The sequence below is a fragment of the Silurus meridionalis genome, chromosome 20 (assembly GCF_014805685.1).
Source record: "Silurus meridionalis isolate SWU-2019-XX chromosome 20, ASM1480568v1, whole genome shotgun sequence".
NCBI lineage: Eukaryota > Metazoa > Chordata > Actinopteri > Siluriformes > Siluridae > Silurus > Silurus meridionalis.
The window spans coordinates 13,910,543-13,935,508 of NC_060903.1; the positions used below are offsets into that span (position 1 = coordinate 13,910,543).

A 24,966-nucleotide genomic window follows, 5' to 3' on the forward strand; every position below is an offset into this window, starting at 1 on the left:
TTATTATTATTATTATTATTATTATTATTATTATTATTATTATTTTTATGTAAGGGGTAATTTGATTTAATTTCTAGGAATCTAGATTTTATTTATAGGAATTCTGGTCTTCTAACTACAAAAAAGAGCTTTAATAAAAAAAAGTCTGAAAACACACAAAAAATAACTTTTACAATAATTTTTTTTAATGTACATTTATTATGTATAAATGTTTATTTTATGCATTTTCATTCATTTTTTAGGACATGAAGTTGGGAATTTGGGGTATTTTAGTTACCATTTTAGTTATTATTTCACCTACTGTTACACCTTTTTTATGTTTCAAATTATTCTTTTTCTTTTACTCAGGCGCAAATATTTTAACAGCTTTTATGTCCATATTTCAAATGCAGTAAAAATATTTAATTACAAAACAAAGTATTCACAAATTGTATTAAATCTAAATAATTATTTTACAGGAAGCAAATAAAACGAATGTTATTGTAACAGGGAAAAAATAGTGTTAACACGTTTCTTCAAACAGTTATGAACTGATTTTTATTTTATTTATTTTTTTTTTCAAGTTTTAACTTCACTTTAAATTACTGAACTAATATTTTATTGCATAACATTTTCAATAACTGCTGCGCTTTTGCATTGCATCAAGTCAACCAATTTCTGGCACCTAGAAACAGGTATTTTAGTCCAGGATGAATGATCCAGTTTCTGTGAATTTTTGGGTTTTGCTTTGGAAACTGCATTTTTAATGTCAGGGGATTGATAACCTCAATAATTTTTGTGCCAATAATTGCTCGCTTACTTTTGTGTTTGGGATCATTGTCTTGTTGAAAAACCCATTTCATGGGCATTTCCTCTTAACATAGCACCAGCACATACCACCAGCTGTGGAACAGCTTATTTTATTTAGCAATTTAGAAAGCAATATGTTTCATAAGAATGTATTAATAATTTCTAATAATAGAAACTATTTCTGCAATACCACTTATATTTATTTGATACTACCCTACATCCCTTAGTACATCCCTACATCTATTCCATCGATATATCACAACTGTACATAAATATTTGGCTTATTTTTGTTTATTTATACATATATAAATATGTATTTTTATTTTCTTATCTGTGTTATTGTTATTTTCTCTGTATTGTCCATCCATCCATCCATCCATCCATCCATCCATCCATCTATCTATCTATCCATCTATCCATCTATCCATCTATCCATCTATCCTGCATGCTGTTGTTGTGTACCTCCACTGTGCAATGACAATAATGCTGTATCTATATAGCAATCTCAAGAACACTGATTTGTTACAAATTATTGAACCAGATGAATAATCACAATATACGACACCGTGTTCTCAAAGCAAGAAACCAGTGGCTTGCCAGAAGGAAAGGTGACAAGATTCAGGGTCACACGTTGTACCGGTGAAATGATTGCACAGCCCTGAACTCTGACTCTGTGCACTTTGCCCAAACCGATCCGATGGAGCCTCAACTAAGAATAAAAACGCACTGGATTAGTCCACTGTCTCAACAGGGGGTTCTGTTAATGAATAAAAATGATCTTAGACTAAACAAATAGGAGCAGTGCATAAATAGTAGCGCGTATTGTTTACATATGTGTTCTGCATATGTTTATAATTAGATGTATTTAAAAAGCGAACGGAAGCTACACAGAAAGGAGAAAACGTACCACTTTCAACCCATCCTACTTTGAACAGTCGTTCCGGTGGTGCGTGCTGACGCCGTGACGTCAGACTTCCGTAACATGCTTGACAGAGAGCAGCGAGGGAACAGATAAGTTCTCTGACCTCTTAGAAATTTATTCTTCTCTCTCCGAAGACGAAAACGACACATTTGACATTAAATTGGCTTAAAATCGCGATTGATACTGCGAATAAAGGTACGGCTACTTTCTTTTCAGCTGTTCTTTTATCTATTCCCTTCTACACTATTTTGCAAGGCATTTAGGCTCAGTCCTAAATACCCCTTACTCGTCAAATCTGCTCCTTTCCCAATACAGGATAAAGGGCGGGTTGTACACTGTTTAGTACACTACGGGTTTAAAGCGTAGCCTTTTGGGAATGTAACCTTGTCGTTCTACTGCCGGGATGTCGACAAGTCACGTAGCCCGGTTAGTTTGCGAAAATGAGCGCTGTAGTGTGAGAGTGAAACTCGGGTGTGAGAGAAGACATGCTAACTGTTTGTGACCATAAGATACGTGAACAGCGGCTTTATGAACGAGCTCGGTGTTTTATTTAGTCTGAAATATGTGGGAATGAGCGGAATGAATGACTAACTGACTGAATGACTGACTGACTAACCGACTGACCGAATGACTGACTGACCGAATGACTGACTGACTAACCGACTGACTATATGACTAAATGACTGACTGACTGACTGACTGACTGACCGAATGACTGACTGACTAACCGACTGACTGTATGACTGAATGACTTACTGACTGTATGACTGAATGACTTACTGACTGTATGACTGACTGTATGACTGACTGTATGACTGAATGACTGACTGACTGACTGACTGTATGACTGAATGACTTACTGACTGTATGACTGAATGACTTACTGACTGTATGACTAAATGACTGACTGACTGTATGACTGACTGTATGACTGACTAACAGACTGAATGACTATCTTAATGACTGACTGACCGAATGACTGATTAACCGACTGAATGACTGGCTGACTGATCGACTGAATGACTGACTGAATGATTAACTGACTGACTGAATGACAAGCCAGCTAGTGAATATTAGTTTTTCACAGTCAGTCGCGTTTCCCACTGTTTGTGCTGTAGTATGTCATTAACAACTACATTTAGAATTATAATCTGTAGTCATTCAGCCATAAGTGTGTTAGTAAAGGCAGGTACTGATGTGGGTGAGGTGAGGAGGCCTGGGGTGCATTCTGTTTTATCCAAAATGTGTTTAGTATTGATGAGGTCAGAGCTCTATAGCAGGTCACACAAGATCTTCCACTCCAAAACATGTATAGCATGTCTTCATGGAGCTAGCTTTGTGCACAGGGGGCACTGTCTTGCTGGGACAGGTTTGGGTCTCCTAGTTCAGGTGAAGAGAAAATTTCATTTTACCACATCCAAAGATATCAACTACACTTATGTGTCCACATATACCAGGAAATGTCTGGAGTCTCATTGCTCTTGTCTATATCTTGTATGAATATATATAGACTTTTTTGGCAGTCAAAGTTGGTTTGTCCAAATTTACATCCTCATCAGTGGCTGATTTAGTACAATTCTGTTAAATAAACAGCAGATAATGGTTGATGGGTTCATATTCATTTACTTATACATTGTTGTTATTTCCATCGTACCAGTTCATAGATTAAAACTTGTAAGGCAGAGGCTGGTAAATGGATTAAAAAGTGTGCTCAACATAATTTTTGATATGGTGACATTATCTTTTGGTTACAAAAGTTGTTCAGGGCAGAGCAGTTTTGATTTCTCTTTTCTTTTTAATATGATAAGTTGTGGGGTTTTTGAGAGAGAGATAAGGAGAGGCTTCTGAGGGAATGACTTCTTACTGACTCTTAAAGTAACAGGAACTTGAAACAATTAGCATGTAGAATTTATATTTTGTTAATTAAAACAAACACTGGAATTGTTGTCAACGTGTTTTAACACCTATGACAGGAATAACACTCATTACAGAGTTGTGTTTATATGTGGGGGAAACACCTTGAGACAGCATAAGGAATCAACATTGAGAGGAATGAGTTGGCTGATTATTATCTGGGCTCATGCCCTGTAATGGTTTAGGAAGATAGACATTGTGCATAGAGCGCAAGCAAGAACTTTGGCAGGACTAACTATGGGAGCATAACTAAAAAGGAGAGCCAGATGGCAACACAGGCAAGAGGACACTTTGGAACATAATACAGCAAACCACTGAACATGTGACCGTACACCAAAACAATCTGTGCCTCTCCAAATCTGCAGTGTTCCCTCAGAGAAAAGCTACAACAAAAGCCTTGACTAAACAAATAGGTTCCAACTAGACATAAAAACTAAGACTAATTAGTACTAAACACTAATTAGAAAACAGGGCCTTGTGCTGCAAATTTTTTTAAGAGCAATCTCAGTCACATGCAGCAGCCTTTTATTATTCTAGGTACCAACAAAGAGCCTGTGCATTTAAAGTGAATCAGACATGGCGAAGATTAAAAGCTTGCTCGGGTCCTGAAGTGCTTAGGTTATGAGTAGTATTTTATAAACTTTGCGAATGTTTACTGGGAGCCAATGCACTGTGGATAAGATTGAAGGTGGTGTGCTCTCTCCTTCTGGTTTCTAATAAGATATTCTGCATCAGTCTGGATAAACTAGAACTTGCTGGAACACAAATGAGAGCCTGGAGTCAATAATAACGCAAGCATCTTTTGCTGATTCACACGGGAACGTGAAATGCCATTCGTGGTTACTATGCAATAAAAAAAAAAAAAAGGTTTACGTCTAGCTGAGTGCAGTCTTTAGGGAAGTACTTTTGTCCTGTCAGCATTAGGTATAAGGAAGTTAAGTGTGTAATGTCCTTATATTACAGAATTTGAGAAAACTGTGTTTGTACAAATGTGTGGCCATAAGCTAAAATCGTACATCATAACACAGGAATGACGTTGGCAATATTCTTCAAACTGTTAATGGGTTTGAATTTGTCTAATTAATATAAAACGTTCAGAGATAGTATAATTACAGTGTGTGTGTCTTCACTGGGTTTAATTAACATGTTGACCCGCTTCTTTGTGTGCTTGTTTAATTACAAGTAAAGATCACATGGTGTTTCTCAGGGACTTGCAGTGTACACTATGGAATAGATGCCAAAGATCACACGGCTGTTGGCAAGGAGGTCACGAGAGACTGGACGCAATCCTAATCTATATGTTGGCGTTTTTTTTTATTTTATTTTTTTTTATTACTAAGACTACTATAAACCATTCAAACTAAAGAACAGGGCTAAACATCAGTCTATAATCAGTACAGGGAGGGTAAAATGCCTTTGTTTTATATTGAATTATTCATTCAGTAAAGATTTTTTTCACTTAGGCTCGTTCTGGATTACGTTACAAGCAGTGAACAGAGATTTTTTTTGTAAACTGTGTGACTAAGCTTTAAATCAGCACCATGTGTCTCAGCATTTCTGGAAAAAGCCTCTGTGATTCGTATAACAAAAAAGGAAGTGTTTTTTTTTTTTTTTGTGAAATGCAGTACAGAATGCTCCCACTCTTAATTCATAATACTTTTTTGTTCTTTATGTTTGCATGTTGTTCTGTCCTGTTGAACATGAGGGAACAAGTGTTCTCTTTTATTGTTTGGTGGATTTGTAATCTCTCCTTTTCTGTTAGCAGGGCTTTTGTTACGTAATTGTTCAATTTGAATGAGGCTTTTAATGCTGACTATGGATATTTGAAAGCTGTGTGTCATCTGCAGTTAAGCAATCGATGCAAGGATTTTTAATAACACACACACACACACACACACACACACACACACACACACACACACACACAGGGATGCAAATACAGACATGAGATCAGTGAGTTTAGATTATTTCTGTGTTTGCACTTCCGATAAATTCAGCTCAGGACACATCTGGGTAATTCTTCTTTATCCCTAAACCTCACGGGCTCAGTTGCTGAGAGTCTACAGCAGGACAGTTAATATGTAGGTAAACCATTGATTTGTTAAACAGGTCAGCATGTGAGTTCATGATCACAACTTGAAGGTTATAACACACAGAGACATAAAAGATTTGCTCCAGTAAAGAAATCAAAACAATATAGATAATATACTACAAAGTGGCCGAATTAACTGAATCCGATTGATCCGAAGGGTACAAAGAAAAACATAATGATTTTTTTTTGTTTGTTTGTTAATGGAAGGAGTTCTGTTGTTGGTGCTTTGTAAGAGTCACGGTGCTCTGCATTGGTTATCAGAATGGGAAAGTCTTCAGGACAGGAGTTTACCTTTGACTGTTTCTCGGTAAAATGACAGGCTGCGTTTTTGAGTAAGAGAGGGGGGAGGCTGTGCAAGAGAGATATGCAGGCGAGTGAGTGACTGTTTATTGCCCCTGCAGTGTAGGTGAGAACATGAACCAACTTGTCTAACTGTTCCACAACACTAAATCTTGCTGTAAATTGTGTCAAATGTTTAGCTCAACATCAGGTAAAGCTGTCAGTGACTTTTTTTTTTTCTGTCCATTTATACTAGCAGCAATAAACAGTTATCCTTTTTATCAGCCTCTCCTTTTCTCATATGTTATGTCACAGAGGAACCACAAAGTGCTGTGTCAGAAATCATGCTCTAGCTTAATATCCGAGTGTTACAAAAACGCAGACATTGGAGAGTTCCTTCACTAGTGCGGATTCGGTGTCTCTGAGCAGACAGGACGCTAATATCTTGCAAAAAGGTGCCGTTATGTCAACTTCGACGACTTTATCGTCACCAAGATTTAGCCTCTCAACATTTCTGTCTTCTTCTATTCAGAGACATGGCGGACCATCAGACGGAGTCGGCACATCCCGAGCTACCAGGCGATGAAGAGCCTTTCCTCAGCAATTTAGACATCTTCTTGTTCTCCCTTATCGTGGGCCTGCTTATTTACTGGTTCATGTTCCGCAAGAAACCTGAAGCCATCCCAGACTTTCGTCCACTCGAACCCATGTGAGTACTGACTGTATACTAATTGTAAGCCATTGTTTGTGAACCATTTCAACACTCTACAATGGAGCTATAGGTAGACTTCTGTAATTGTTTAATCAATTATGGATAGCTCCTATATGGCACATAGTCTCACTCTTGCCCAAGCATTAAACATTATACATTAATGTTAATTCTCATTAACGTAACGTTAGGTAACAATCCGAATTCTTAATGTAATGTACAATTTTTAATGGAGCATATAACATTCGATTATTCCATTTCCCGTTTACACCTTATTACACACTGGCATTAATGAACTTTTATGGATACAACAATACAGAAACCTAATCTGTCTTAAACCGAGCTCCTATAGAGTGCACTATATCAGGTGTTTGTAATGGTGCACGAATTCTGAGTTAATAATTTAATTACCGATACTATATTATATATACCTATATGGCAAAAATCGATTACTGTTTTATGATACATCACAGATGTTAATGCAACCTTTATGACGAAATTGTCCGATACAGGAGGAGACAGCAGTGTCTCAGCTGTCATGCACTATATAGGGATTAGTCAACAAGTGAACGATGTAGCGCTGCAGCACTAGTTTACCAGTGCTAATAAAAAAACTTTTATTATTGACTTTCCTGTAAAAATAAACAGATAATTAAGGGGAAAAAAACAACATAAACTCCACCAAAGTTGGCATTGTTGATGCAAATAATGCATATAAACAATATTTATGGAAAAAAAACACTTTGATATTGTTAGCAGTATTTTTATAAAAGCCATGATAAATGTAATATATGAATTAATTACGTTTATTTTAAAACATGAAACCGAAATATAATCTCACAAACCCTACACAAACGATTTCTTAAGGTAGATGTTTGTAAAGTAATTAGTTTTTCCTCTTGTTCTTGTTTCTGCTTTAAAAATCCTCTCAGAAAGTACAGATGGAAGTCACAGAACGGAGGCACAGCAGAAGACGAGGTTATACTGACTTTAAATGAATATTAAAATCACTTGTTCAGAAATCTCAGACAGGATCGATACTTTTACGAGAATCAATGCTCTTGATATAGCACCATTATCAAAAGCATTTTAGGGATGATCTGCTCATGATGCTTAGCAAAAAAAAAAATCTGCTGGTAACATTGCCCCCAGGCACAGTTCCGTTGTTGCCAGTAAAATCCTATACATCAGAAAACAAGCTTGACTGCATTATTCAGTGTGTTGAAGACCTAAATAGTTGTGTGCTATAGGTTTGGTGTACCTTGAATGCTATTGGCTTCAAAGAATATAAGTAAGCCATTTAGCACGCACCTTCCCTGACGTTAAAGATGTTTTTTCAGCACATTTCTTTTGCTTTATTTGCTTTTGATTTTACTTCTGTCCATCATCTTATGTACAAACATTACAGTGGATTATTATTTTTTTTTCAGCACACCATGTATACTGGTGATTGCAACTTGCTTTTTGATTGTGGGGGCAACAATTACTTCATTTCCCTGTTTCTTGGAGAAGGATCATCATTTCATTTCGACAAATTGTCATCGAGATTATGAATTATATTTGGCAAAAGGTTTCTTTTGATTGCAGGTTATTTGTGCCACACAAAAGACCTGTATGTATCTGCCTAGTATAGTCACTGAATCACAGATTGTGTGTCCTGCTGCTAAAGCAAATGTAACCAAGGGAGAAATACTATATTATACAAACAAGTGAAATAACCTTTGGCATAATTGCTATCATAAAGGTGTATACCACTTAGATAAGCCATGTCTTAACTAACTTGCACATTTGTGTTTCGCTACAAGGACCCTGGCCCATATTGTACATTGGAGGCTTTTTAGGTTCCTGAAAAGTGTCTCTAACTATGCTGGTTTTACATTTAGTTTCCTGCCCTAACATACCTGACCACCCTATTAAGACATTAACATGGCTGAGGGTTTTTATTAGTCTGTAAGAGCCAGGGAAACCTTAGTTAGAATGCCTGCTGATAGCAGCTAGGAGGTTTATACTAGGCTACAAAACATTTCCATTTTAATTATTCAGGAAAATATAATCCATGCACTAGTAATAATTGGCCTGCATTTAACAGCCGCTGATCTTCTAAATATACTAATGCATGCAGATGTGTAAACATCAGTCAACAGTTTCAAAGTGTGTAATTTACTTCAAACTGGTGATGATTTCTGACTGGTGTAAAACAAATTATAATAATAATTTATCATCAATATACAATAAATGGTAAATGATACATTTTTACATAAACGCTTTCTCTACATCACATTCCAGATTCCAGAACATACAGCCATTATTGTCTAAATCAGTGGTCCCCAACCCCCGGGCTGCGGACCATCACCGGTCCGTGGGTCAATTGGTACCGGAAAGAATACATAACTTACATTATTTCCGTTTTATTTATTATCTGATTCTGAACGTTTTATTTTGGAAAATAACCGGATTCTATCTGCCACATCTGCCTATGACTCACTCTTGATGCACGTCAAGATGCCTCGGTCACATGTCTTACCTCCATCCGCTACCTTCTTAAAGGGGCTGCTCCGGCCGTAAAACATAATACATTATCGCTAAATTAAAACCCCCAAGTTAGCAAAATTTAACAAAAAACAACACAGTGGATTCACATTTATTATTATATTTAGAAAATACCAGTTTTTTTATGCCGGTTGTATCATTTTATTTTGTTGTATTTATCCGCCACACCGTAAAAGGCCCGTCTGTGAAAATATTGTCTGACATTAATCCGGTCCGTGGCGCAATAAAATGTTGGGGCCCGCTGGTCTAAATAACTGGCAACAAAAGTGAGTAGACCCTAACTGAACACAAAACTGTGTCCAAAGTGTCAATATTTTGTGTGAGCACCGTCATTATTTAGCACTGCTTTAATTCTCCTGGGCATGGAATTTACCAGAGCTGCACAGGTTGTTGCTGGGATCCTCTTCCACTCCTCCACAGGTGCACAATAGGGTTCAGATCTGGAGACATATTTGGTCACTCCATCACCTTCACCTTCAGCTTCTTCAGCAAGGCAGTAGTCATCTTGTCTGTGTGTTTGGGGTCGTTATTATTTTGGAAAATTGAGATTCGCCACAGTTTCTGAAGCATATTATTCTGCTTCATAATGTCACAGTACATGTTGTAATCTATTTTCTCTCAATGAACCAGCCCCAGACCATGATGCTACCACCACCATGCTTGACTGTAGGAAAGACACAATTTTCTTGTTGCTCTTTACCAGGGAATCGCCAAACATACTGGACACAATTTGAGCCAAACAAGTTTCTCTTAGTCTCATCAGACCACAGGACATGATTCCAGTAATTCATGCTCTTTGACAGATTGTCTTCAGCAAACTGTTTGTGGGCTTTCTTGTGAGCCAGCTTCAGAAGAGGCTTCCTTCTGGGATGACGGTCATGCAAACCGACTTGTTGCAGTGTGCGTATGCTCTGAGCACTGACAAGTGGACTTTTTGCTTCTGCAGCCTTTAAAGCAATGCCGCAGCATGAAGGAACACTCTGAGACTTCCGTGGGACAACATGGCAACCTGAAACAGATTATTTTATTTATTTTCCTAATAATGATTAATATCATTATTGTGATAACACAATAATGGGGGTAACAGAGGGGTTCACTTTTTAAGAGAAAGTTCTCACACCTTTTTTTGCCCTTAATGTGCCAATACTTTTGGAGGAGACTTCATTTAATATGACTAATATTATAACAACATTCTATCAGTGTTGTTTAAGGTACACTTACTATTTAAGATAGTAAGTGTTTCACACAGACGATTTATTTTTAAATGCGTAATCCTGGGCCATTGCGTAAGCGGCAGCAAGGATCCCACTTTGCCCTGGAGTAACTGTTTTTTTTTTGTTTTGTTTTTTTTTTCTCCCTCACTTCAGTAAAGGCTTTTTTTTTTTTCCAGAAAAGCAAGAGGCTATATTCTCTTGAGCTTTCCCAGAATAGAAAAAGCAAACTATGACTAATTTATCCCATGCTCCCTTCATACAATTTCAATTGTTGTTCACGAATTGTGAAATCAGGGTTAAGTCTGGTCCAGGCCCCCTAACTCGTTTTCTTGTGTCTCCGAACCTCGTTTGAGTGTTCCCTGGAGAGCGTGAGAGGAAAGGCCAGCCAGCACTTTTGCCAAAGGTGGAAAGTTGAGCAGAGAGACAAGCGCTCCATTCTGTTCTCCCTCGTTCTTTTTTTCTTTTCCTCCCTCCTTTCTCGGCACAGACCATCTCTAATTTGCACTCGCTGCGTTCCTGAATGGTGCGGGGCCTGGCTTGTTGCAGGAGACTCTTTTTATGACTGATGGGGTTGCTATGGCAGTCCACGTTGTCCAATCCGAAGAGAGCTGATGTGAGCGAGGGCTGGGCCTGGAAGCCTGGGGCATTCAGTCATTCTTCCTCTCGCAAAAAAAAGCAGTAACATTGTCCTACAACTGTTGCCTGGGTTACAGAAATGAGGCTTTGTGCTTTTTTTCTGTTGTTTGTTGTTTTGAGTGCTTAATTCATTGCAAAATAGAGGACGAGCTGTTTTGATTTTGAGTTTCAGTCTTTGAGCACAGTTCTTGTTTGAGATTTCATTAAGCAGTCTAGGTTTCTTTCCCGGCATTACAGCCATTGTGGTTGCCAGATGTTGCGCGCACGTGCATGTGTGTGCGTGAGTATGGAACGCACAGAGCCTGCTCCTTCCTGTTCCAGCTCCTTTTTCCTCCAGCTTCTTCAGTGACGCAGGAAATGAGCCCTGAGCACTCACTCGCTTCCTCCATGGCTGTTCAGATTGTGGAGCTCCTTTTTTGTCAAACGACTCGGCTAGTCTTTATTTCTGGATTTATTTCATGACATCATCTCCCTTGAGGAATACTGGGATAATTCCTTTGAGAGCTTATTCTCGCCTGACTTTAAAAAATCCTGTACTGGACGAATCCAAGCTCAGATTGCAGCAGCAATGCCAGTGGTCTCCATCTCCTATCTTCATGTTTCAGATTTGTTTTGTTCTGCCTACTTTTAGTTAAGATTTTCTGTTATTCTTTCTGTAAGCATGAGGAAACTGACTTACACAATGTCAAATGTTAGTTTAGATCTTCGGTAAACTTTAGTTTCCTGTTGAATTCTTGTGCTATTGGTGAAGTTTCTTGTGTGGATTTATCTGGGTACTCTGAGACTATGGGTTGTGTGTTTAGCTTACCTGAGGAACGATTGGCCGCTGCTAACAGGTAGGTGATGAAACTGCAAATTCTTATGAATGTAGAATAAGACTAAAAGATTTCAAACTTTAGTTTTATTCAGGAGAGAAGTATTTGTACCGTTGTACACTTTACTGTCAAAAAAGTTGCAGTTTAAAGTTGCTATATATCTGTACAAATGTATAATCAAATTTTAATTGGTGAAAAAAAACTTGCTTTTGCTATGGTTCGAAAGTTAATAGGAAACTAGGCCTTAACTAGTATGCAAAGCCATTAATGCTGCTCTTCATCCTGTTGATTTGAATTAGAGAATGGAAATGGATTGAATACAAAAGTGTGGCTTTGTTTCTCCAAGCTTCTTTTTTTCAATTCATAGTTTTTAGTTTCATTCAGGTTATTTATTTTTTTTCTTTTAAGCTTCTTAGCTGTTCTAATGGTCTGACTACGTTACATAAATATCTAATCTAATTATCTTTTATGGCATGTTCAAAGGTTTGCATTTAGAGCAGGGGCTGGGTATTTAAAGATTTCAGCTGTACTGACTGTAGTCCAAGAACGAAACACCTAAAGGTCTTGTCAAGAAAAAAATATTCATGTTTAACATTGGGGGAAAAAAAAATCTTAAATGGCCAGCAGATACGAGAACTTTTTAAAAATTATAACTTTTTTTTATGTCAAGAGAAAGAAAGCTTGTTACAAGACAAGACAAGAAAAAAGAAAAGCTGTTTAAACATTGTGTATGCTGTGGGTTTTGTGTGTGTGTGTGTGTGTGTGTGTGTGTGTGTGTGTGTGTGTGTGTGTGTGTTTTTGGGAGGTACTGGGGGTTGGGGGTTCAGTGAACACAGTATGCAGTGAGACAGTTAGTGATGGCATACAATTAATCATGATGTCTGTGAGGATCCTGTAACAAGACGGGGATTTAAAGAAAAAGACAAAGCTGACTTTTTTTTTTTTAAAGAACATTTTGTTTTTTCCAAGTTTCCAGATTATAAGAAATGTAAAAAAAAAAATAAAGAAAAGAAAAAAAAAAGATCCTGTGCATGAAAAGGTAAAGCAATAGGTAGCTAGATTTAGAAATCATTTTAGGATCCAAAAATAGGAGATTTCTGATTTGACTCATTGGACATCTAGTTTATTTATCAAAGGTTAATTGCGTTAGGTGTTATAGTCTGCAAACTTTTAAACCGATTGCATTTTGACCCTTGTTATGACTTTAATGAGTTGTATTGAATGGTGTATTTTCGATATAGATATAGAGTAAAGTTTTATTTACAGATAATTTCTTAGCAGCATTTTGTGAAGTGAAATATATCCGTGCTCATAGGTCACTATAGCATTCCATAAAACTCAACGATAACTTTAAGATTACTTTGGTCACATAGACAAAGGTCATGAGAAAAGTGTGGATGTCATTGTGTAAAGTGGAAAGAAATGTAATGCGCACCTGTTTCCTTGGTCTTTTGTTCGTGTGTTTCAATACTAGGAAATGGCTACCAATCAGACTCTAACAAATAAGGTATAATGTTAGACGCATTACATACATGTACGGTACAGAACTGTTGAATTCTTGTTTCTGATTGGACTGAAGGTGTTGAGTTGTAATCAGAGCTCTGACAATAGTGTTGGGTGTATAGTTTGTATCAGCGTGCCCGTTGTTATGCATTGACATTTCTACTGTACCGACGTAGACAGAGAATTGTATAACATTGCTGTTGACAAATAAGAATAAAACACTAGAGAGAATGGTCTAGGAAAACGCCACCATTCCTTTCATTATTTTATAATTTCATTCCCCAAACTTAATATTTAGTATTTCTTAGCCAAAAATCCAAATGTCTAATATGTACTATAAAGTCGTTATTGCTCACATTGTAAAAGCTCTTGCCATTTTTGATGTTACTGTGTGTCCTCAGCATTATCCAGCACCCTTGGACTTCTTTGTTTTGTCTGGCATTTTGTTCTTCACACCTCTTCTGGCTAGACATTTGTTTAAATGTACTGATCTGTGTTTACTGCTGTTATAAGGCCGTCAAATACTGACTAGCTGTCCCTAACAATGCGTTATCAGAAGGTAGAAAATAAATGCAGCATGACTATAGATTTCAGATTTTTTTTTCAGTCATACGTTGCCCTTAAATAATATCGACATTAGAAAACGATTTCTCAAGTAATTTGAATAAAAAAAAAAACATCAAGGCAAATTATATGCTTCGTTCAGTCTGTTTAACTACACATGTAGCATTGTTTCCTCGTGGGCCGTTATTACTGACGCACCACCCGCTGAACTCTGGAGTGCTCTGGACAGGACAAAAGATGCTGCAGAATGAAAAATGGAAGGGCGAGGAGAAGATTCATATGGAAGCCCGTTTCCGAATTTATTTCTCGCAATTCCGAGCACTTTTTCCCACAGCTATCTTTGCATATATTAACCAGAAGAGCCAATATTATTGGCGGGCACTATACATGTTTAAATGTATCTAGCAATTTTGAATGTGATGGTATGCTCCGTACCATATATTTTGTATTTCTTCTTTTTTTTTTTTTTTTTTTTTTTTATTAAAACATGTATGCTGAATGTGTGAGTGACATGCAAAATTCTATGATGAATATCATAATACACTTGTCTGGAATGTTATGGGTTTCGATGACTTTGAGTCTTTTAAATTGTGTGTGTGTGTGTGTGTGTGTGTGGGGGTGTAATTTGTTGATGATCATTATAGTAATTTAGTAGTACTGAATTATTAAACTTTATTTGTTTAGGTCGCCTAGAGTTTGTTAGCAAACTTATTCTATGATGTAAAACAATATTTGTCATATCATTTACTCATAATAAATCATATACCTATTATAGCAGGTCTGCTTGTGGTTTATTTTTTTTAGTAGTCTGCGATGAGGTGACCTGAAGTTCCTGGTCGGTGCTGAGAAAAAAAATACACTGTTAAAAAAGCCCAGCTGAAATTCCAATACATCCATTTAAATGATCCTTTAGTTACGTCATGAATTGATTTTTATGTAATGGCACTTGATGTTTTTATTTATGTATTTATATGTGTGCAGTGCTTTGTGTAATAGTTGTGTGTCTTTTTTTCCTGTAGACCCTCGGCTGCCAGGGAAACGAGTTTCATCGAGAAAATGAAGAAAACAGTAAGCATATGTTCTTTGTATATACCTCTTTTTATACAGCAGTGTAGTGTTTAACACTTGTGCAGGAAAACATGCATAGTGCCTGGACAGCCATGTAGTTAGGTTTGGTCTGTGTTTGTCTAAAACATCCATTGATTGCTTATTCAGACATGATACAAATAATAGAGTTATATTAGAAACGGAATCAAGTTGGACAAATAAAGCTCCAGTGTGAGACCCAGTTCTGTATTTTGGCTGCCTTAAAAAAAAGATGTCTAAAAAGCAAGCGTAGTGTAATAACACCTCACCAGGCAGTTAGATAGTTATGTACACCAGGTAGCTACACAAAAACAAAAAAAAACACTTGTATCTGGACGATGATCAGCACTATCCTGATGATGTATAATGTTATTGGATTAAAATGTTTAAGACAATCGTGTGTTGAGTTTCTTCCTGTCCTTAAAATGAACCAAGCAACTGTTTTCTGTCAATGATCATCAGGGCAAGAACATAGTGGTGTTCTATGGCTCACAAACCGGCACTGCTGAAGAATTTGCCAACAGGCTCTCTAAAGATGCCCACCGTTATGGCATGAAGGGCATGGCAGCAGATCCAGAGGAATACGATATGGTAATGTTATGGTACTTTACTGTATTTACAGCCATAGTGCTGCTATGGTTCATTTTTAAAGTGTCAGTTTCTCATGTTATACTTACTTTTCTCTCTCTTTCCAGAATGAACTCTCTCGATTAAAAGACATCAACAACTCTTTGGCTATCTTCTGCATGGCCACGTATGGAGAGGGAGACCCTACAGATAACGCCCAGGATTTCTATGACTTACTACAGGAGGGAGATCTCGACCTGGATGGAGTTAATTTTACGGCAAGTTTCTCTTTTATCTCTCTTTTTTTTGTGGTTTCACCGAATGTTTAATATTTTGTTTCAGTACAGTTTGTTTATTGTTGAAATCTTTTTATTGATTGATTGATTTTTTTTTTTTTGGATGGCCTTGTCTCACTCCATTGTGTCAGGGTTTAAACTCAAAATTCACACAGTTTTGGAATTTTAGTGCAACCATCAATTGCAAAAAAGAAAAAAGCAGACCAATTGGGATATAGCCAGCCATTAAACTGTGGCTTCCAGTAACCTATTGATGAAACACTGAGGCACAGAATGATCTTTGGGTCACACTGTTCTGACTAGGCCAAGCTGTGAGGCAACTGCAAAAAAAAAAAAAAAAAAAAGTGTACGCTAAGCACAAAATTTGGATTGGAATTATACAAAAATGGGAAGTTCATAATGCGAGCGATTTTACGTCAGTTTCAGAAGCCGACATGAAAGCACTTATTGCACGTAGCTTTATGGTTTTGGAAAATATGGGCAAGGCCGTGACTAAGCGGTTTTAGTTTCTTAGGATGAGCTAGCTGTCTAAGAAGAATTGGTTTCTGAGGATGAGCTAGGTGACTCAGCAGAAATAGTGTCTGAGGAAGTAGAGAATTAGAACAAATGTGTGCCTTTATTGACTTTGCAAATGTACAGTTCTGCTGACTCGTCTTTTAAGCCAGCACTGTGGAAAAAATATGTCTTTGTCACGAGACGCAGTAATGTTCGAATGGCGAGCAAGGTGAACACTGCACCCTTGCTCAGCGTTGGCTCACCGCCCAGTGACCCAATCGCTCTTTGAGCATTAATGCCGGCGCTGTCTACAAAGGTTATGCCGTGTCACAAACAGGAACATGGTAATAAAAACGCCAGCTGTTGCTTTGTCCACGTGTTTCATTTAACTTTGAGACAGCTCGGCATCACCCACCAGATTAAAGACGAACTAGAATGCATTAGCATTCGGAGATGAGCAGCGCTCATTGAAGTCAGATTACAAACGTTTTTTCCGGTGTGTCTGACACACTCGCTTTGCTCTGCTGAACTTAAATAGTCCTTGAACTTAACCAGTGCTTTGAGCAAACCCCCTCCTTTCTGAGCCCCTCCCCTATGTTCTCATGCATTTATCTGCTTTTCACTGGAAAAAGAAATTTAATTATACTTTGAGTTCATGGAATTCATGAAACTAGTCAATATTAGATTAGATTAGATTCGATTCGATTCGATTCGATTCGATTCGATTCAACTTTATTGTCATTACACATGTACAAGTACAAGGCACCTCAAAAGCCTGCTGGAGGGCAGAAGAGAAAATGGGCGGGATGAGAGGAGTCCTTAAGAATGCTGTGAGCTCGACGCAGTCAGCGTTTCTTCTGGATGTCCTCCATGGCTGGAAGTGGAGTCTCTGTGATTATACTTTATATCTGTTTATCTGGTCAATAGATAATGGTTAGTTAGGAATTATTAAACTGGTGGTGGTTCTCAAACGACATCCAAGCGTTATTTGGATTTATACTGTTCATAGTTTCCCTTCTTGCCTCAGAGAATTAACTTTCCTTGATATTGTAGGCTTATATATAAGAGCTGCTAATCAGAAAGACCGTCCTGTGTTCTTTTCAGGACTTTTAATCAGAATATGCTCTCATTAATCATGTTTTCAAAGCAGGTAGTACTGTTAATCTTAACAATCACATTACCCGCAAAATGCAAAAGTCATACAGCAATCCGGTAAATCCGGTCTCCTTGTCAGTCTATTGTGAATCTTTCAGAAGCTGTAAATGATAATGTAATCACAAAACTATGGTAAAAATTACACTTTTGTATTACTCTAAAGGTGTTCGCACTTGGCAATAAAACCTACGAGCATTACAATGCCATGGGCAAGTATGTGGATAAAAGGTTAGATGAGCTCGGTGCCCAGAGGATCTTTGACCTTGGCATGGGAGACGACGATGGCAAGTAAGTCTAAGATTTATAAATATAAATTTCTTGTGTGCTGAAATTCCCTTTTTTACTTCCATAAGCAATTTTTTATAAAGTTGTGTAGATATGATCTAACCCAATTACACAAAGTTTTTCTGTCCTGCAGTGTCTTTGAAGTGTTTTTTTTTTTCTTCTTTTCCCCTTCATTTATTTATTTATTTATTTATTTTTTGCCCAACAGCCTTGAAGAGGACTTTGTGTCTTGGAGAGAGCAGTTCTGGCCAGCAGTGTGTGAACACTTTGGAGTTGAACCTACTGGTGAAGAGTCCAGGTACTTTTTCACGACTGCGGTCATGATTTTATCTTTTTATTTTTATGGTGTTTTTGTTCGTTGTATTTTACTCTTAAGTTATCTGACCCTTTTTATTTTTTAAAAAGTTAACTCCTGTGTTATATAGCGGAGGAGACAAGATTTCATATTATTATTATTATTATTATTATTATTACTATTATTATTATTTTTATTATTATTTAATTGTTTTTATATCATACAGTCATTTAAATATTTTCAATATCACCCCACACCGGTCCCCCCTGCAGTTCATTCCCACACTCTGAATGCCTCTGCGGGAAACAAAAGGTTTTGTTAAGGGGATTTTGTTTTCATTAGAAACTTCGAATGGGACCTGAATCTACACTCGTACTCACAATACCGTTTATTGTCTACAAAAATATACTTGTAGACCCAGAAACTCTGACTCAATTCTTACATGCAGTTTTTTTCCCCCACTTTACAGCATCCGTCAGTATGAGCTGAAGATCCACGAGGACTTGAACATGAATAAGATTTACACCGGTGAACTCGGCCGCTTGAAGAGCTTCGAGAACCAGAAACCGTACGTATACCGTCATCGGTTTACCTGTGTGTGGTTTTTGTGTGTGTGTTTGAGTTCTACTACAACAAGCCAAACACATGCAGCGTTGTAAATTGTAGGTGTAGATCTCTGGTGTTTTTCACAGTGCTTTACATCAATGTTTTTCTTTTACAGGCCATTCGATTCTAAGAATCCCTTCCTTGCTCCTGTCACCGTTAACCGCAAACTCAACAAAGGAGGTGACCGACACTTGATGCATTTGGAGCTGGACATCACAGGATCTAAGATCAGGTATCTAAGTCGAAGTTGCTTTGTTTAATTGTTGAACAGTTTGTTTGGCTTTGCTGCACTTTACTATTTAGTAATTATACATAATATAAAAATACATATTTAATAGAGCTTTTATTTAGATATGTTATAAATATGCTTCTGTGTTGGCTTAATGTTTTATTATAAACCTTTGCTATATATTGTGATGTAACTGCATAGACCAAAGGTAAAGCAAACACTTTTTTTTATAAACTCATAAATCTGAAATAATAAGGCCAGAGTGGATTTTGAATCCCTTACAGCTGATCCTCTTGAGTTTACACAATGGATCTTTAGATATCCTTAATTAAACCAGAGCAATTGTTGTTCCTTTAATCAGATATGAGTCAGGAGACCACGTGGCTGTGTATCCCACTAACAACTCCAGCATTGTAAATAGACTGGGAGAAGTCCTCGGCGTAGACCTTGATGCCATTATCTCACTGAACAACCTTGATGGTACGTCCCTGACCATGAAAAACATGACTCATTTGTCTGTAATAATGTCTCGATGCTGTTTGAATGACCGTGGTGTCTTATTCAGAAAACGTTTAGCCTGTTCAGTTAATCCTTGGCTGCTTTGACTAATGGACTCGTAGGAGATTTTGTGTATTTAAAATGCAGCAATTTATACAAATTTAAATAAATACAGAAATGGACAGAATAATTAGTTTTGTGTTAATAGAAAAAAGTATGCTGGTGAATATTTATAGATTGTGGCATAAAATAATGTAGTACTGGCTTAAGTAATGTTTAATGCTAATGATGATTAATATTTAAAACCCCAGTTGAAGTATGAAGTAAACAAACAACAGACAACACAGGGTTTTGGAAAGTTTCTTTTATTCCACAACAGAGAATAACATAAAGAAAGACCAAAAAAAGAACCTAAGAATGTGAATTCTTAATAAAGAAATGTAAAAATAAGGATTTCATAGCGTCGAAATGTTTTCTTTTGTAAAACCTACAAGTTGAGGTACATAGTTCATATTTTTCAAAAATATTTTCTTTATTATTATTATTATATTGAAGACATGAATTTTAAAATGTAATCATATAACAATAAACTGCAGGCTTGCTGTTTTTTTAATAATACAGTTCAATGCATTGAATTTACTCAATTTCATTTTAGGAGCTTTTAAAATTAAATAATTATTTATTGTGTGTGTGTGTTTATTAAGGTGACGTGATTTAGGGTTTTAGAGGCGAAAAAACAAAACTTAAAGTTAAATACATACTGCCTTTTGTTTTATTCGTTTTTTTTTTTTATGTGAAATGTACCCTATACATTTTTTTTTTTATATATTTTTTTTATTAATTACCTTTCGCAGAGGAGTCCAACAAGAAACACCCATTCCCATGCCCCACCACGTACCGCACTGCTCTAACACATTACCTGGACATCACCAATTCGCCACGCACAAACGTTCTCTATGAGCTCGCCCAGTATGCCTCCGACCCCAAAGACCAAGAGAACATGCGCAAGATGGCATCCTCTTCCCCTGAGGGCAAGGTATGTTTCCCATTTGGTGATCATGAAGTGCCCTTTATTGCCTTAAATCTAGTTGTTTCTTCAAGGTCTACATCAAAGCTAAATAAAAAATTTACTTGTAGCTGGAAATGTATGTGTGGTGTTGTTAGGAGTTGAAACCCCCACCATGTTATAAGTTCATTAGCATATACGTTCCAAGTTTGGTAATAAAACATGTCCCTTTATTTGATCAGGCACTGTACCAGAGCTGGGTCTTGGATGCAAGTCGAAATATTTTGGCTATCCTGGAAGACCTGCCATCCCTGCGGCCACCCATCGACCACCTGTGCGAGCTTCTTCCCCGTCTGCAGGCTCGTTATTATTCCATTGCATCCTCCTCTAAGGTGCGTCTCTACAGCCTCATGTCTCCTTTTGTTTCTACTGTATTATGTGTGTTGCTGAATGTCGCCCTCTTGTGACAGGTTCACCCCAACAGCATTCACATCTGTGCTGTGGTTGTTGAGTACAAAACTAAGACAAACCGCATCAACAAGGGTGTTGCTACCAACTGGCTCAGGGCTAAAATTCCTACAGACAACGGGCACAAGGCCACCGTTCCTATGTACATCCGCAAGTCCCAATTCCGGCTTCCCTTCAAGGCCAGCAACCCAGTCATCATGATTGGCCCCGGCACAGGCATTGCACCATTCATGGGCTTCATTCAGGAGCGCTCCTGGCTTAAAGCGCAAGGTAATCACTTCAGCTGCTTCACAGGCCCTTCAACCAGCATTCTAACTCAGACACAATATTATGCATCACTTCATTTACTGTTCCTTTAAAACTATTGCCACTGCAAGGCCAGTTCTTTGTTTTTGCTCTACACTAAAGAGATTTGGGTTTCAGAACAACAAAGGAATATAAAAGGATAGATTTTCACTTTAATGTTCTGATTTGCACATTTAAATGTGCTAAACAATTTGGATCATGGCACTTTTGGTGGCAGACAACCCTTTTTTTTCAGTTATTAAAAGAATTTGAACATGCAAAGTAAATAACTCGTAACGTTTTGCAGGTTACATGTTTTAAGCTGTTGAATCCAGATAGCAGTAAAATATCAGGAGATAAATATAGAAAAATCCTATTATACCCAAATGTCTATTTCATGTCCAATTTAATTGGTCTTGCTATTCCCATTTTTTTATAGATGGATGTTTATTATTTTATTTGCAAACTCTTTGAAGAAATTTGATACAGAAATTAAAATAAAGCTATAAGATGAAACTAAAATAAACTATTATAAAGCAGACAACAGGGTTAGTTACTGAGTTAATTTAACTACAGTAGTAAAGAGTGTTGTGCCTTTTGACTGGTCTAGAATCGTGTAATTTTGTTATACTTAACAGATTTATGAAGTTGTTAGTCTTGATGCCTCAGTTTTGCCCTGGCGTACTTTTGAGTTAGCTACATAGGACATTTTTTTTAAATTTTCAATAAAATCTTTTGCAATTGGTCTTTTTGTTATTACAATGTATTTAGGAAATTAGGAAGGGGAATATTTAGATTTCTGTCATAGATTTGTTTTTTTATGATTTCATACAAGATCTGGCAACCCTGTCAAACTAAGCAAATAAAAACAGCAATGTTGGCAAAGAATGGGGCACAAATGAAATCTTTAAAATTTTTACATTTTGCTTTTAGGTAAGGATGTGGGAAAGACTGTACTGTACTTCGGTTGCCGTCATAAATCCGAAGACTTTTTGTATCAAGAGGAGCTGGAGGAATTTGAGAAATCAGGAGCACTGACGCAGCTCAATGTGGCCTTCTCCAGGGATCAGGAGAACAAGGTAGAGCAATTTTGTTTTTGCCATTTATCCCCACTTAGAAGGAAGGAAACATAAGAGCGCAGTGTCAGCCATTGTACGGCAACTCCAAAACAAATTCAAGCCGTATCTCTAATCTGCTTATTTCCGGAGATTTATACTCTCAACCATCTAGTTGTGAAGCTACTGACCTATATTTCTGAATTACTAGAAACTGTATCATGTTGACATTTTTAAAAAAGAAATCATTGCTTTAGAAATTATTTTGCTTATTTTATTTTTTGCAATCAATTTCTAGATATATGTGCAGCACCTGCTGAAGAAGAACAAGGAAGATGTCTGGAGGCAGATACATGGAGAAAATGCGCACATTTACATTTGCGGGTGAGTGGCCAGGAAGAACGATGAGTGCCTTTAACTGTATTATGTTTTTATTATTATTATTATTTTTATTGCTTCCATACATTGTCTGTGTTCATAATAAGCTGTATCTATTTTATTTCATTAGTATTCATTTATTAGGGGGAAGGATGTTAGCTCTATGTGAAATCAGACATTGAGCATGTCCAAAATGAAATAATCCTCGTTTCATAACACCTCTGCAAAGATTCGACTGAGAGATTGGTAGTCGAATCAGGCTCTTCCTATCAAAGCATCGAATCCTCGACTGTTTAGGTCACCCCTAGACAGACAGACAATTGTGTCAGGCCATTTAACAAAAAATACACTTTGGTTTAGAGGAACTAAAAAAGCACAAGGTCCTTTCTCACTGACTTTCCTATGTTGTGAAACATAAGGTTACAGCTTTACTTTTCTCTTTCAGCTTTACGTTAAACACAAAAGGCTGAGACGAGAGACTCCTTCCATAAATGCTCGTCTCCTCAAAAAAATAAATAAATAAATGAACACTTTACACTATAAACTAATAATAATAATAATAATAATAAAGCATAGAGGCAGTTAAATTTGTTGTTCTACATGATCGTTATATGCTTTTCTTCCAGAGATGCGCGTAACATGGCGAGGGACGTGCAGACCGTTTTCTACGAGATAGCCGAGGAGTTCGGGGGTATGACACGTACCCAGGCTACAGATTACATCAAGAAACTGATGACCAAAGGACGCTACTCGCAGGACGTCTGGAGTTAAAGAGCCTCCGCCACCTCTTTACATGTCCTTTAAATCTGTAGTGTTTTTGCAGGACTGCTTTAAATGGAATATTTTTGAACTTGCTTAAGTAACAACACAGGCACAGAGACATGTAGCTCCCTGAAAAACAAATCTGAACGATAGAAAGGTGCTCATATTCTGAATCCATTTCTACAGATTTAACTCGGTGTACATAAATCTAGTTTCATACTTTGTGTTGTAACTATTTGACCCAAATATATTTAGTAGTGAGACATCTAGTAGGCTCTGTAATGTAAACAGTGCAGCTCACATGCTACGGTATGATCATCATCATTATTATTATTATTAGTGTTGGTGGAAAGCTACCGAAGGTAGTCTTTAAACTTATTCATAAACTTTATTTGAAATCAAGTCAATAACAATTGCCAGTAATAACAATCTTTGACCTGTTATATAGAGGTGATTATGATGAAGGTCCTGTTAGTTAGAGCTAAGCACTTGATGCTATTTGTAATGTAGCCTACATGCAGAAAATGGCTATTACATAGTCAGCTGTTGAAGAATCAAGACCGGGAATCAAATAATTCAGAATATACTTTAGTTTTTAATGTTAAAATGTCTTTCTGGAATTTGTTCTTTTCAGTTTTTTGAGCAGTCTCTCTTGCACACACACACACACACACACACACACACACACACACACATGGGCAACATGTCAAATAATGTAATTTTCAAGTTTATCAATCCATATTTTACATTTTGCATATGAATGTTAAAAGCTTTTAACCTGCCTCAAATGTATTTTCTTTTCCATTCGAATCTTGTAGCATTACATCATGAAAATATGTATCATATGAGTTGTGTGAATAAAATGTGTACGGTTATAAGTAGGACATTCCCAGCTTGCCTTTTTTAATGTAATCAGTACAAATGCTTTTCCTCATCGCTTTAGAAAATGCTCGAGCTATGCTTAACATTCACTTGCAGAATTAACGAGACTGTATGTGTTTGTTTCCGAGTCAACATGTGCCTTATGGAAAGCATTTCTTGCCTTGTCATTATAAATGAAAATTTGTGAAATTTGCAGATCAGCAATGCATTATTTTGGAAGGGAATATGTTTATGTAAATGCGTACAGTTGCTGTTACCTATTTTTGTCAGCATCATACAGTTTTATATGCAATTAATGTTTCTTATCGTATTGCTATCTAAGCATGTCTTTTTAAATTAATAAAATTCAGATTTAATTTCATGAAGCATTTCTGGTCCTTGTTGAATGTCAAGTATTTCATTTTTGACCAATTTTTTTATTAAATTTGTTGTCTTGGTGTCCCATGATTGATCCTGAGATTGATCTGTACACGTTCTCCCAATGTATACACAGGTTTCCTCTAGGTTCTCTGGTTTCCTTCCACTTATCAAAAACATGCCAGAATGTGGATTAGCTAGGTTAAATTAGTGTGTGTGTGTGTGTGTGTGTGTGTGTGTGTGTGTGTGTGTGTGTGTGTGTGTGTGTGTGTCC

General features: G+C 37.0%; 1 protein-coding gene across 2 annotated transcripts; it reads left to right on the forward strand.

The window, feature by feature from the left end:
- Positions 1-1,761: 1,761 nt before the first annotated feature.
- Positions 1,762-24,696, forward strand: porb (P450 (cytochrome) oxidoreductase b). Of its 2 annotated transcripts, XM_046876244.1 has the most exons (16): positions 1,762-1,906; positions 6,529-6,705; positions 15,007-15,055; positions 15,536-15,664; positions 15,769-15,918; positions 17,750-17,874; positions 18,080-18,169; positions 18,636-18,734; positions 18,888-19,004; positions 19,363-19,481; positions 20,354-20,535; positions 20,748-20,897; positions 20,976-21,243; positions 22,192-22,337; positions 22,612-22,697; positions 23,318-24,696. In XM_046876244.1, the coding sequence occupies exons 2-16, from the start codon at positions 6,533-6,535 to the stop codon at positions 23,460-23,462; spliced, it is 2,028 nt and encodes a 675-aa protein (XP_046732200.1). In that variant the 5' UTR covers positions 1,762-1,906; positions 6,529-6,532; the 3' UTR covers positions 23,463-24,696. The 2 variants fall into 2 exon arrangements, with proteins under 2 accessions (XP_046732200.1, XP_046732202.1); XM_046876246.1 differs by lacking the exons at positions 1,762-1,906; positions 6,529-6,705 and adding an exon at positions 11,234-11,941.
- The last annotated feature ends 270 nt before the right edge of the window (positions 24,697-24,966 follow it).